Consider the following 14,729-nt stretch of genomic DNA (forward strand, 5'->3'; position numbering starts at 1 on the left):
TCCTATCAGCCAATCGGAATTCGAGGGACGCCATCTTGGATGACGTCATTTAAAGGAAACTTCATTCGCCGTTCAGTCGTCGGGCCTGCTGGATGTTCAGCGTCTGAGGGCTGAAGAAAGAAGATTGAAGATGCCGCTTGGAGGAAAACTTCGCCCCGATGGAGGACCTCTTCTTTGCCGCTTGGATGAAGACATCGCCGGGATGGAAGACTTCTTCTTTGCCGCTTGGATGAAGACATCGCCCGGATTGGATGAAGAGTTCGGCCCGGCTGGGTGAAGACGACTCAAGGTAGGAAGATCTTCTGGGGCTTAGTGTTAGGTTTTTTTAAGGGGGGGTTGGGTGGGTTTAGAGTAGGGGTATGTGGGTGGTGGGTTTTAATGTTGGGGGTTGGTATTGTGTTTTTTTTTACAGGCAAAAGAGCTGTTTACTTTGGGGCATGCCCCGCAAAAAGCCCTTTTAAGGGCTGGTAAAAGAGTTGGTTAATTTTTAATTTAGAATAGGGTAGGGCATTTTTTTTATTTTGGGGGGCTTTATTATTTTATTAGGGGGCTTAGAATAGGTATAATTAGCTTAAAATTCTTGTAATCTTTTTTAATTTTTTGTAATTTAGTGTTTGTTTGTTTTTTGTAATTTAGTTTAGTGTATTTAATTGTATTTTAGTTTAGAGATTTGTAGTTTATTTAATTTATTGATAGTGTAGGTGTATTTGTAACTTAGGTTAGGATTTATTTTATACGTAAATTGGTAATTATTTTAACTAGGTAGCTATTAAATAGCTATTAACTATTTAATAGCTATTGTACCTAGTTAAAATAAATACCAAGTTACCTGTAAAATAAATATAAACCCTAAAATAGCTACAATGTAATTATTAATTATATTGTAGCTATCTTAGGGTTTATTTTATAGGTAAGTATTTAGATTTAAATAGGAATATTTTAATTAATAATATTAATTATATTTATTTTAATAAGAATTTAGTTAGGGGTGTTAGAGTTAGATAGGGTTATTATACTATATATATATATAATAATGATATTAACTATATTAACCCTAATATAATTAGGGTTAATATAGTTAATATATATAATATAGTAACTATATTAATATAGTTAATATAGGTGGCGGCGGTGTAGGGGGATTAGATTAGGGGTTAATGTATTTAATATAGGTGGCGGCGGTGTAGGGGGATTAGATTAGGGGGTAATACATTTATTATAGGTGGCGGCGGTGTAGGGGGATTTAGATTTTAGGCAAAAGAGCTGTTTACTTTGTGACAATGCCCCACCAAAAGCCCTTTTAAGGGCTAGTAAAAGAGCTGTTTACTTTGGGGCAAAGCCCCGCAAAAAGCCCTTTTAAGGGCTGGCAATAGAGCTGTTTACTTTGGGGTAATGCCACGCAAAAAGCCATTTTCAGGGCTATTTGTAGGGTTAGATTTAGGTTTAGTGGTAGGGATAGTTTAGTATTTTAAGGGTTAATTAATTTAATATAGGTGGCGGCGGTATAGGGGGATTAGATTAGGGGTTAATTAATTTAATATAGGTGGCGGCGGTATAGGGGGATTAGATTAGGGGTTAATTAATTTAATATAGGTGGCGGCGGTATAGTGGGGATTAGATTAGGGGTTAATAAATGTAATATAGGTGGCGGCGGTGTAGGGAGATTTAGATTAGGGGTTAATTAATTTAATATAGCTGGCGGCGGGGTAGGGGGATTTAAATTAGGGGTTAATAATTTGAATATAGCTGGCGGCAGGGTAGGAGCTCACATTAGGGGCTAGTTAATGTAGGTGGCGGCGGTGTAAGGGGCTCACATTAGGGGGTAGGGGCTCACATTAGGGGGTAAATAATGTAGATGGCGGCGGTGTAAGGAGCTCACATTAGGGGGTAGATAATGTAGATGGCAGCGGTGTAAGGGGCTCACATTAGGGGGTAGTTAATGTAGATGGCGGCGGTGTAAGGGGCTCACATTAGGGGGTAGCTAATGTAGATGGCGGCGGTGTAGGGGCTCACATTAGGGGGTAGATAATGTAGATGGCGGCAGTGTGGGGGCTCACATTAGGGGGTAGATAATGTAGATGGCGGCGGTGTGGGGGCTCACATTAGGGGGTTATACATTTAATGTAGGTGGCGGCGGGGTCCGGGAGCGGCGGTTTAGGGGTTAAATACTTTATTAGGGATTGCGGCGGGGGATCGCGGTTGACAGGTAGATAGACATTGCGCATGCGTTAGGTTTTATTTAGCAGTTTGCGGTTGACAGGTAGATAGACATTGCACATGGGTTAGGTGTTAGGTTTTATTTAGCAGTTCGTGGTTGACAGGTAGATAGACATTGCGCATGCGTTAGGTTTTATTTTGCAGGTAGTTTAGGGAGTTACGGGGCACCAATACACAGCATAAGGCTTACTACGCCTGCAATTTGTTGCGAGGTGAAAATGGCGTAAGATTTCTCCATTTTCGCCACGTAAGTCCTTACGCTGTATATTAGATACCAAACTACGCTGGTTTGGTATACCTGTCTATGGCCCAAAAAACTACGGCAGAAATATACGAGTGCAACTTCTATGTTACGCCGTATATGTGATACCAAACCAGCGCAAATTTTGGCGTCGCCGGCTTTTGCGGGCGACGCTGCATATCGGATTGAGGCCCTGAGGTGCGAAAATAGGCTCCGCCCATCAATATCGATGTCTCTCTGCCTAATGGGAACCGCTGTAAAGCGGTCTAGCAAACTAGCCATGTGGGTTTTCATATAACCCATCTATTAATGAAAGCCATGTGAACCCCTATAGTGCCATCAGTCACAAAAATGTATATAAAAACGTTAAGTATCCCCAAAACATGAAAACGTTTTGCCAACAAAACATTATGTTAACAGTGTCAACCAAATTGTTCCATAATAAACAGGTTCCAGTAATACCCCTTCTTTACATGTAGGATTACTGCTTACCCCTTCTCTAAAGGGAACTATGTCAGCCAGTTCTGAAATACCACAGTCTCTCCAGAAAAAAATGACTGAACATACCTCAATGCTTGTAGCATGAAAAAACGTTCCTCACACTGAAGCTTCTCAAGTACTCCTCAGCCATTCTGTGGGAACTACTCTGGATCTTAGTGACAACTGCTAAGATCATCAGTCTCCAGGCAGAAATCTTCATCCATCTGCTGCCTGAGAAAAAATAGCACTCACCGGTACCATTTAAAATAAAAAAGTCTTGCTTGAAGAAAATAAAAACTATCATTTTATCACCTCTTTCCCTTTACCTCTTCCTATTACTTAGTATAGGCAAAGAGAATGACTGGGGGTGGAGAGAAGGGAGGAGCTATATATACAGCTCTGATGTGGTGCTCTTTGCCAATTCCTGTTAGCGGGAGGAAAATATCCCACAAGTAAGGATGAATCCGTGGACTCGTCATATCTAGTAGAAGAAAGGGGAAAAAAGATATAATACTGGAATTAACCCTATGTAAGAATGTATATATATGTAATTTGAACTATGTTAGTGAGCAATATGGTACATGTATGGAATAGCATCATCATTGAAAAATTCTGAAAAGGAAAGAGATAAGAAACAATATGATTTGGAGCTGACATTAATTTCTAGGTTTAAATAACACTCCTTGATTACGTTATGGGTATGTTTTGGGTTGTGTTTGGATTGATTTACATCAAAATGTTCCTTTTATATCTATTTGATTATGGTATTCTCCTTTTTTTTCCACATGTTGTGATGTATCAATAACTTGAATGTATAAATGAAATATTCAATAAAAATATTTAAAGAAAAAAAAAAATATGAAGTCTTATCCCTTAAAGATAAAATAAATAGATAACTGCTTTTATAAAAGATATATGTTATCTACAACCTTAGTGTAGCTAACTGTTGAGTATCCTTTATTGGTCACTGTCAGGAACCCAGTCTTATTCCTGACTGTCTGGTTATCACCATCCTGGATGTGCCTCTGAGCATGGCCTATTCCAGCAACCCTTGCCATCCTTGGAAACACAGTCAGTATGTGAACATAGTTAGGGAGAGTCCTGTGAGATCCTTACCAACTGGTTCCTGGGCCTATTCTGTGCATCTACCCACAGTCATACCTTCTACCCCAGTCTGTATGGATACTTCCTGGCAAGGGCCAGGATTGTTTGTCACACTGCAATAAACATTTTACCAGAAATCTAAAAAGTATAAGATCCTGATGATACTGCAACTTGAAATTTGATATGCACAATCTAAAAATCAAACAAATACAAAATGTTTTAAACTTTTAAAAACACGTTTATGGAAATAGTTGTAAATTTTGCATACTCAAACTTAAAAAGTTAATAAATATGTAAATATTAGACTGAAATATTTGAATGTTTACATACTAACACACCAAAAAGTTGAGCTGGCTCAAAAATGACAAGTCAAAAACTAGATGAGAAAGTTTGGCCATTATAGATTTAAAAGTACTAAAAATGTGCAGACATTTAAAAGGACATTAAACGCTAAAGGACTACATTACAAATTAAAAGCTAATTTATAAATAACCAGCCATTGGAGCTTATAAAATTAACCAGAGATCAGATCTCTGGTTAATTTTATAAATGCCCACAAAATACCACCAAAATCAAGTGTGATATAGTTTATTAAAAAAATAAATATAGAAGCATCTTTATTTTTTAATAAAAAAAATGCAATAAGCAGTTTTTGTGGTCTAAAGGGAGCGGGTGTTAAAAAAAACGCACTGAAAAGTGCCTTTACATTGCAGTCTATAGGAACTGTGTGTTCCCAGTTAATATATATGTATATGCTTATATAGATCTATATTTACGTGTTAATATGTATATATATATATATATATATATATATACATATTAACACATAAATATATATGCATATAAGCATATACATATATATTTACACTTTGCTGCTATCTCTGCGCTACTTACCCCCTGTGCTGCGTTAGAAACGGCATGAAAACAAGGCTCTTATTGGAGCCTATGGAAGCGTTCTCTCGTGAGCATTTGCGTGCGCTGGTATTACTCAATTGAGCAATAATATCGCTTTCTCTAAAGTGATATTTAGAGCTCCACTTGTAATCAGTCCCTAAATAAATCATTGCTTGAATAATGATGACTAGAGTGTGCAACCAATGCCTGTGTGGAATATAGCTATGTCTGCACTTCCATGTTTAAAATGAATTGGAACGTCAACAATATTCAGAATTAAATTAAAGGAGAACAAAATAAATAATGAAAGTATATTGCAAAGTTGTTTTACTGCATGTAATTAAACAATTTATATTAATATCTTGAGGTCTTTAATGTCCCTTTAAAGTAAAAGGGGATGATGTATAAACACACACAAACAAACATGTATGTATTAACACATCACCATGTGGCTAAGTATAAAATGACATACACCTAACTTGTCGCTTGTCCACTTGTGTAACCTGTTTAACAATCTTTACCTCAGTCAGAACAATACTGCTTTTCTAAACCATTATATGATTATAACATATTTCATAGAAATATTATAAAGCTAGTTTTAGTAAGAGTCATAATTTCACCTTTTAAAATTTCCATCAATGTCTCTTGAAAATATAACCATCTCTGCTTATCTTCGAGTGGTGCAGAATAATTCTGGGCAAATCCATTTTCAGTTATGTAAATGACTGGGTTGCCAAAGGAATCCTGCAAAATAATTATTTACAACTATCAAACAGAAGGCCATATATTTGAAAAGAAGAAAACAAATCAAATTTACACAGTATTTATTGGTGTAAATATATTATAAATATCTAATATATTTCTGTATGTGTGAAGACTTACAAAAAATTAATAGATAAAATCTAATTGGATTCATAAAGTTATCATAAATATTATTCTCATTGAAAACAGTTACTTAATTCTCAATAAAGCTACAAATAGCTCATGTAATTTATATTAAAGGGGCATGGTAGTAAAAAAAGATACATTTATGCTTATCTGATAAATGAATTTATTTCATGGTGGTGAGAGTCCATGATCCATTACTCCAGATAATTACTCTTCATGAACACTAGGAGGAAGCAAAGAGTCCCAAACCCCAAGAGCTATATAAAAACCCTCCCTCATTACTGGTAATAAGTCGGACTTACAGCCAAGTAAGAAATGTAGGAAAATAAATAAGAGCAAAAAAGGAGCAAGAACAAAATGAGGACCAAAAAACTATTAGAAAAAAATAACAGGACTCTTGTGGACTCTCGCAACCATGAAAGAAAGAAATTTATCAGGTAAGCATAAATATTTTTTTCTTTCATACAGGTGGTTAGAGTCCACCATCCATTAGTCCTGGAAAACTAATGCCCAAGCAGTGAAGTCCAGGGGTAAGGGAGGATGGGACAAGCATGACATATAGAAAAATGTATCTACATATTCTTTTTTTCACAATACTTAATGAAGCATTACTGCCTTAATGACTTCCCATCAAAGGCTACGTTGGAAAAGAGAACAAACATCCAAAAAAGAAAAAAGTATGCAAAGAAGACCAGATAGTTGTCAAGCAAATCTGGTCAACAGAAGGATCATTTAAAAAAAACCAAAATGTAGCAACTGATGTGGAAAAAATGTCAGTAATCCAATTAAGAGGAGACTTACCCAACTCCAAAAATAAAGTCTCATAAAACAAAAAAAGCGTGAACCAAGAATCCAAGGCTAACTTGTCCTTTTCTAGAACCAGACAAAAGAATAAACAGGCTAAACGATTAGCTGAAATCCTAATAAAAAAAGAAACTTAGTCCACAAAACCGCCTTATCCTAATGAAAAAACAAGATTAGAAGAGACAGAAAAGAAAGCGGGCAACTCAGAAACTCTTCTTCTTCTTATTCTTTATTTATAAAGCGCCAACAGATTCTGCAGCGCTGCCCATGGGTACAAGGATAACAGTACAGTGGAAAAACAATACGATAAAAGACAAAGTTTTACAGACAAATACAGGGGGAATTAAGGGCCCTATTGCCGTGGGAACTTACAATCTAGAGAATGCACATTCTCAAAAAAAATGAGCTTGCAAAAACAAAAAAAACTTAAAACCAAATGATGGTTTGAAGGAGGAAAAATTGGCATAATCTTAAGTAAAGCCAGATCAAAAAACATAAAATGATAAAAGATTAACAATCTTCCTGAGAAACAAAATAATCTAAAACAGGCCCTTCAAAGAACTGGTGGATAAATCCAAACAAACCTGAAGAAAATTCTGAATCTAAGGATTCCTAAAATAAAATCAGGAAAAAGCATAAACCATATACCTTATGGAAAACTTCCTGATCACCGGTTAGCAAGCCTAAAACAAAGATTCAACTACAGAAGGAGAAGCCTATTTATCAAGCCGTCAACCACAAATACGCTGGAATTCCGCAGCGTAATTATGGCGAGCCTGATTCACCCAAGTTATCAAAGCCTACAGAAAGGCAAAAGTTTAAATTTGTGACGTAACATACGATCCGCCGGTCTCAGTCCGACACAGATCGATGCTTACATCATTACAGATGTCCCGAATACAAATTTGGCACTGTCTGAAACTTTTGCAAGTTATCAAACTTCTAACCGGTACGCTCGCCACTATTCCGGCCCAGCGTACCTGGTTTTCAATCCGCCACCGTGAAGGCCGAGGATGCCATAGGAATCAATGGGAGTCTGAAAGCAGTGAAAGCTTATGTTCACTGCTGCCCCCTATCCCATTGATTTCTATGGCAGTAAACCAGTAATGTTTACACCTAACACCCTAACATGTACCCCGAGTCTAAACACCCCTAATCTTTGCCCGACATCGCCACCACTAAATAAAAGTTATTAACCCCTATCCTGCTGCTCCCGGACCCCGCCACAACTAAATAAATATATTAACACGTATACCGCCACTCCCGGACCCCACCACAACTAAATAAATGTATTAACCCCTATTCCGCCGCTCCCGGAGCCCACTGCAACTAAATAAATGTATTAACCCTTATACCTCCGCTCCCGGACCCCGCCACAACTCTAATAAAGTTATTAACTTCTATACCGCCCCTGCCAGACCCCTCTGCAACTATATAAATGTATTAACCCCATAACACCTGGCCTCCCACATCACTACCACTTACCAAACCTATTAACCCCTAAACCGCCAGCCCCCCACATCTCCATAAACTAAATTAAGAAAAATAAGTGCAGTCCATATGTCAAAAATAAGCAGCAAGATACACAGCACGTCCCATATGTATCAAGCATAAACACATCATCAGTATAGATAGGCACATAGCGAATATGAAACAGCGTAGCAACGTCAAGGGTTCAACTGACTCACCACTCCAAGGAAGGCCAGCAAATGTACATCCGTCAGGGGTTCCATGATATTTGGCCGCCAGGCCTCACCCCATTCACATACGGGTATAGAGTCGACTCACCATGGTCTCTGCTTTTCTTTCCGTGGTAATCACCTGCGTCGGTGCATCCACTCATCTGCGGCGTCCAAACCAGCGTGTAGTTCCGTAGCACTACCGGGTGACGTCAGGTACCCATGTGAATTGCGCCTGCTACACCTCCATGTCTGACCGCTGCGTGCCTGCCCAGTTCGTGACTCCTTTAGGGATCGGATCTCAAAGCTGGGGGAAAAACTGTTACCACCGGATAGGAGGACTCCTCTTCCTCCCAAATGAAAATAGAAAAACATATCCAAAACAGAGGATCCAAGAATAAAAAATTGTAGACTTTATTCAAAAGTTAAAAATACATGGGCATCAAAGTAAAAGGGAAGAGCAGAAAAGCCGGTCTTACGCATTTCGGAAAAAACACAACCGTCAAATATAATTGCTAGCAATAATTAATCCACAATCTATACCTGTAAATAGATACAGTAAATTGAATAATGTACATAGTAATTTAGCCACCCAGATGCAAAAGCAAAAATATACAATTAGCTAATGGATGGACAAAGGTTTCAAAGAAAAAACAGAGACCTTGAAGATTAGACATGCTAAAGTTCAAAGATCAATATGTCCCTTTTATTCATATCCCCCTAAGTGGAGATATAGGCCTCTACCCCGGACCGGGAAGCATTTATCCCAAGAGTCTACTCCCTTCAAAACCTTCAGCACACCGGAAGAGGGGGCATAACACAGATGAGTATCAATCCTTGGAGATAACTCTACACGAGACATCTAACTGGACATAGTCATGTATCAGTTGTTTGATATGTATATTAGTTATATTCAATAGATGATAGGCAATCAGTTCTAGCCCAAGATTTAAAATTAGTCTTAGATAGCTCCTTCACTACTCATTCACATAACCTATGAACAGACCATGTATTTTATACCCACTTTCAACACTTTAAAACTGTTAATACCGCTATATTTCTGGTAACTACAACCCCGATACATTGGGTAAAGTTATGCAAATATGTTATTAGGAAAAAAATTGCTATAATATGCAATTGTTCATTGTTGTTTATTTATTAACTGTTCTATTTTGTTTTATGTCCCATCGAGCTGTGGAGAAGAAAGTTTCTCCATTAAAAAGCCGCACACAAGAGAGACGAAAATCTTGCAAAACCACAAATAGAGGTTCCACCCAGGTAAAGGTAGGAGGTGACTACTGATGATGTCTAAGCTGAGAGTAATTTCACATAACGTAAGAGGTTTGAATACAGATAACAAAAGGAAAACAGTATTTATGCTTTCCTGATAAATTACTTTCTCTTGCGGTGTATCCAGTCCACGGATTCATCCTTACTTGTGGGATATTCTCATTCCCTACAGGAAGTGGCAAAGAGAGCACACAGCAGAGCTGTCCATATAGCTCCCCCCCCTAGCTCCACCCCCCAGTCATTCGACCGAAGGTTAGGAGAAAAGGAGAAACCATAGGGTGCAGTGGTGACTGTAGTTTAAACAAAAAAATGTATTAACCTGACCTAATTGCCAGGGCGGGCCGTGGACTGGATACACCACAAGAGAAAGTAATTTATCAGGTAAGCATAAATTCTGTTTCTCTTGCAAGGTGTATCCAGTCCACGGATTCATCCTTACTTGTGGGATACCAATACCAAAGCTTTAGGACACGGATGAAGGGAGGGAACAAGACAGGTAACCTAAACGGAAGGTACCACTGCTTTCAAAACCTTTCTCCCAAAAATAGCCTCCGAAGAAGCAAAAGTATCGAATTTGTAAAATTTGGCAAAAGTATGCAGTGAAGACCAAGTCGCTGCCTTACAAATCTGTTCAACAGAAGCCTCATTCTTGAAAGCCCATGTAGAAGCCACAGCTCTGGTGGAATGAGCTGTAATTCGTTCAGGAGGCTGCTGTCCAGCAGTCTCATAAGCCAATCGAATGATGCTTTTCAGCCAGAAGGAAAGAGAGGTAGCAGTAGCTTTCTGACCTCTCCTCTTACCAGAATAGACAACAAACAAGGATGATGTTTGTCTGAAATCCTTGGTTGCTTGCAAATCGTATTTCAAAGCACGAACCACATCAAGATTGTGTAATAGCCGTTCCTTCTTTGAAGCTGGATTAGGACACAGGGAAGGAACAATGATTTCCTGGTTAATATTCTTATTAGAAACAACTTTAGGAAGAAAACCAGGTTTGGTACGCAAAACTACCTTATCTGCATGGAACACCAGACAATTCTGAAACTCTTCGAGCAGAAGATATAGCTACCAAAAACAAAACTTTCCAAGATAATAACTTAATATCTATGGAATGTAAAGGTTCAAACGGAACCCCTTGAAGAACTGAAAGAACTAAATTTAGACTCCATGGCGGAGCCACAGGTTTATAGACAGGCTTGATTCTGACTAAACCTGAGCAAACGCTTGAACGTCTGGTACCTCTGCCAGACGCTTGTGTAAAAGGATAGACAGGGCAGATATCTGTCCCTTTAAGGAACTAGCTGACAAGCCTTTCTCCAATCCTTCTTGGAGAAAAGACAATATCCTTGGAATCCTAATCTTACTCCACGAGTAACCCTTGGATTCACACCAACAAAGATATTTCCGCCATATCATATGGTAAATTTTCCTGGTGACAGGCTTTCTAGCCTGGATCAGAGTATCTATAACTGATTCAGAGAAACCACGCTTAGATAGAATTAAGCGTTCAATCTCCAAGCAGTCAGCTGCAGAGAAACTAGATTTGGATGCTTGAATGGACCCTGTATTAGAAGATCCTGCCTCGTTGGCAGTGTCCAAGGTGGGACAGATGACATGTCCACTAGGTCCGCATACCAAGTCCTGCGTGGCCACGCAGGCGCTATCAGAATTACAGAAGCCTTCTCCTGTTTGATTCTGGCTACCAGACGAGGGAGAAGGGGAAACGGTGGAAAGACATAAGCCAGATTGAAGGACCAAGGCGCTACTAGAGCATCTATCAATGCCGCCTTGGGGTCCCTGGACCTGGATCCGTAGAGAGGAAGTTTGGAGTTCTGACGGGACGCCATCAGATCCAATTCTGGAATGCCCCATAGCTGGGTCAGCTGAGCAAAAACCTCTGGGTGGAGTTCCCACTCCCCCGGGTGAAAAGTCTGAAGACTTAGAAAATCCGCCTCCCAGTTGTCTACACCTGGGATGTGAATTGCAGATAGATGGCAGGAGTGATCCTCCGCCCACCTGATTATTTTGGTTACTTCCTTCATTGCTAGGGAACTCTTTATTCCCCCCTGATGATTGATGTACGCCACAGTCGTGATGTTGTCCGACTGAAATCTGATGAATTTGGCCGCCACTAGTTGAGGCCATGCCTGAAGCATGTTGAATATCGCTCTCAGTTCCAAAATGTTTATTGGGAGAAGAGACTCTTCCCGAGACCATAGGCCCTGAGCTTTCAGGGAATCCCAGACCGCGCCCCAGCCTAACAGACTGGCGTCGGTCGTGACAATGATCCACTCCGGTCTGTGGAAGCACATTCCCTGAGACAGGTGATCCTGAGACAACCACCAGAGAAGAGAATCTCTGGTTTTCTGGTCCAGTTGTCTCTGAGGAGACAAAACTGCATAATCTCCATTCCACTGTTTGAGCATGCCCAGATCCGGTCTACCCCGGGCTACCCCTTCATACTGTCTTAGTAGCAGCTGCAGGCTTCTTGACCTGTTTACCCTTGTTCCAGCCCTGCAAAGGCTTCCAGGTTGCCTTGGGCTGTGAAGCGTTACCCTCTTGCTTTGCGGTTGCAGAGGTTGAAGCAGGACCGCTCCTGAAGTTGCGAAAGGAACGAAAATTAGCCTTGTTTTTAGCCTTGAAAGGCCTATCTTGTGGGAGAGCATGGCCCTTTCCCCCGGTGATATCTGAAATAATCTCTTTCAACTCGGGCCCGAAAAGGGTCTTTCCTTTGAAAGGGATATTAAGTAATTTTGTTTTGGACGACACGTCAGCTGACCATGACTTGAGCCAAAGCGCTCTGTGCGCCATAATGGCGAAAACAGAGTTTTTCGCCGCTAACTTAGCTAATTGCAAAGCGGCATCAGTGATAAAAGAATTAGCCAGCTTTAAAGCATTAATTCTATCCATGGCCTCGTCATATGAAGTCTCCCTCTGGAGCGACTCCTCCAGAGCCTCAAACCAAAAAGCCGCTGCAGTGGTTACAGGAATAATGCAGGCAATAGGTTGGAGAAGGAAACCTTGTTGAACAAATATTTTCTTTAGTAAACCTTTCTTTAAAAGCACAACTGTCTTCAATTGGGATGGTTGTGCGCTTAGCTAGTGTTGAAACTGCCCCCTCTACCTTAGGGACCGCCTGCCACGCGTCCCACCTGGGATCAGTTATGGGGAACATTTTCTTAAAGATGGGGGGGGGGACAAAAGGTACACCTGGTCTCTCCCACTCCCTAGCAACAATATCCGCCACCCTCTTAGGGATCGGAAACGCATCAGTGTATACAGGGACTTCTAGATATTTGTCAATTTTACACAATTTCTCTGGGACCACCATAGGGTCACAATCATCCAGAGTTGATAAAACCTCCCTAAGTAATACGCGGGGGTGTTCCAATTTAAATTTAAACGCTAGTGAATCCGATTCTGCCCGCTGAGAAACCTTTCCTGAGTCAGAAATTTCTCCTTCAGACATTACCTCCCTCGCCCCTACGTCAGAGTGTTGTGAGGGTACATAAGATAAACCTCCCAAAGCTTCCGACTGCTCCTCATCTGTTCTTAAAACAGAGCTATCGTGCTTTTTTAGGGAAAACTGGCAGTTTGGATAGAAAGGCCGCAAGGGAATTATCCATGACTGTCGCTAGTTGTTGCAATGTAATAGGTGCCAATGCACTAGAGGTACTAGGTATCGCTTGAGCGAGCGTAACTGGTGATGACACATGGGGAGAGGAAGGCGGACTATCCTCATTACCTTCAGTCAAAGAATCATCTAGGGCTATATTTTTAAGTGACACAATATGATCCTTGAAGTGAATAGACACATTAGTGCACTTGGGACACATTTTGAGTGGGGGTTCCACCATGGCTTCTGAACACATAGAGCAAGGCTTTTCCTTTTAGTGTCAGACATGTTTAACAGATTAGTAATATACACAAGCAGGCTTGGAAAACACTTTAATCAATAAAAAATACAATTTGAAATAAACAGTACTGTGCCTTTAAGAAATAAAAAGTGCACATAATTTTACAAAACGGTGAAAAATGAACTAAATCACTTGAAATTTTCACAGTATGTGCCTAATGCTTCGATATGATTGCACAGCAAGTTTCAGCCTGATTAACCCTTTAATGCCCAAACCTGAGCAGTTTAAAGTCTGCAACCGGATAATAAACTACAGCACCCTGCCACAGCAGCCTGCCGTGGCCCTACCTGCCCTTAGGGATTAGTTTTGTGAAAGTCAAGCCTCTGGAAGTCCTCAAACAGTCTCTGAACCCTCCATGTGAAGCAGCATGAGCAATCTGTCAGGATTTTTTTTTTTTATTATTTTTAAATATTTTTCTGGAAAATAAAACAAACATACAAGTGTAACAGAAAATTCCAGACATCAGAAAACAAAACAGAAAATTTGCCATAGCAGGCTATCATCTCCTCCTTATTACAATTATAATTTTTATGTTTCTGTTTTAAGCAAGTGGTAAACAATAAATAAAACACCAAAAAAAAAAAAAGGGAGAAAAAACCAAACCCCCCCCCCCACCAGAAAGGAGGGGGGGGGGGGGGAGAGCCCCCAATGCATTAGTTCCAATTTGGAAATTCATTTCTAGCAATCGCATTATTTAATGTTTCTGACTCTCTAAAAGGGTATATTAGCTGCTTCTGTTCTGTTTCCGAAAAGGCCTGAATAAATCTCTTCCACTTGTCAAGAAAGCGTTTAATCTGAGTTTCAGAATTAACTGTTGTATCAAATTGCTCCACTATCACTTGTCCCTTAATTTTATTAATACATTCTATTAGGCTGGGGGCTTTCGTGGACTTCCAATGTTTCAAGATTAGTGATCTCCCTATTAATATTACTGTATTTACAAATTTAAGATTAATCTGCCGTCTGGGAGTTTGATACATAAAAATAATATCCTCTTTTTCTATTTTGATATTTTTCCCATTGATCCTGTTCAGCCAGAAATTCAACTTACCCCAGGACCATAAACAATGTGACAAATCCGCAAATGGGGAACTGCATCTAGCACATTTATTTTCTGCATTTTTATCCCATTTTGCTTTTACAGCAGGTGTAATATAAACCTTATTTATCACTTTCATTTGGGACTCTCTCCAACCTATGGATAGTGTTGCTTTG

The 14,729-nt window shown here is 39.7% G+C and overlaps 1 protein-coding gene across 1 annotated transcript in view; it reads right to left on the reverse strand.

The window, feature by feature from the left end:
• Positions 1–14,729, reverse strand: part of LOC128650275 (cytosolic beta-glucosidase) — a 269,269-nt gene that overhangs the window by 98,671 nt on the left and 155,869 nt on the right. Inside the window, exon 5 of the mRNA XM_053704095.1 lies at positions 5,557–5,680. Within this exon, the coding sequence (XP_053560070.1) occupies positions 5,557–5,680 (124 nt within the window). The remainder of the gene's footprint in view (positions 1–5,556; positions 5,681–14,729) is intronic.

This window comes from Bombina bombina, chromosome 2, assembly GCF_027579735.1.
Source record: "Bombina bombina isolate aBomBom1 chromosome 2, aBomBom1.pri, whole genome shotgun sequence".
Taxonomy (NCBI): Eukaryota; Metazoa; Chordata; class Amphibia; order Anura; family Bombinatoridae; genus Bombina; species Bombina bombina.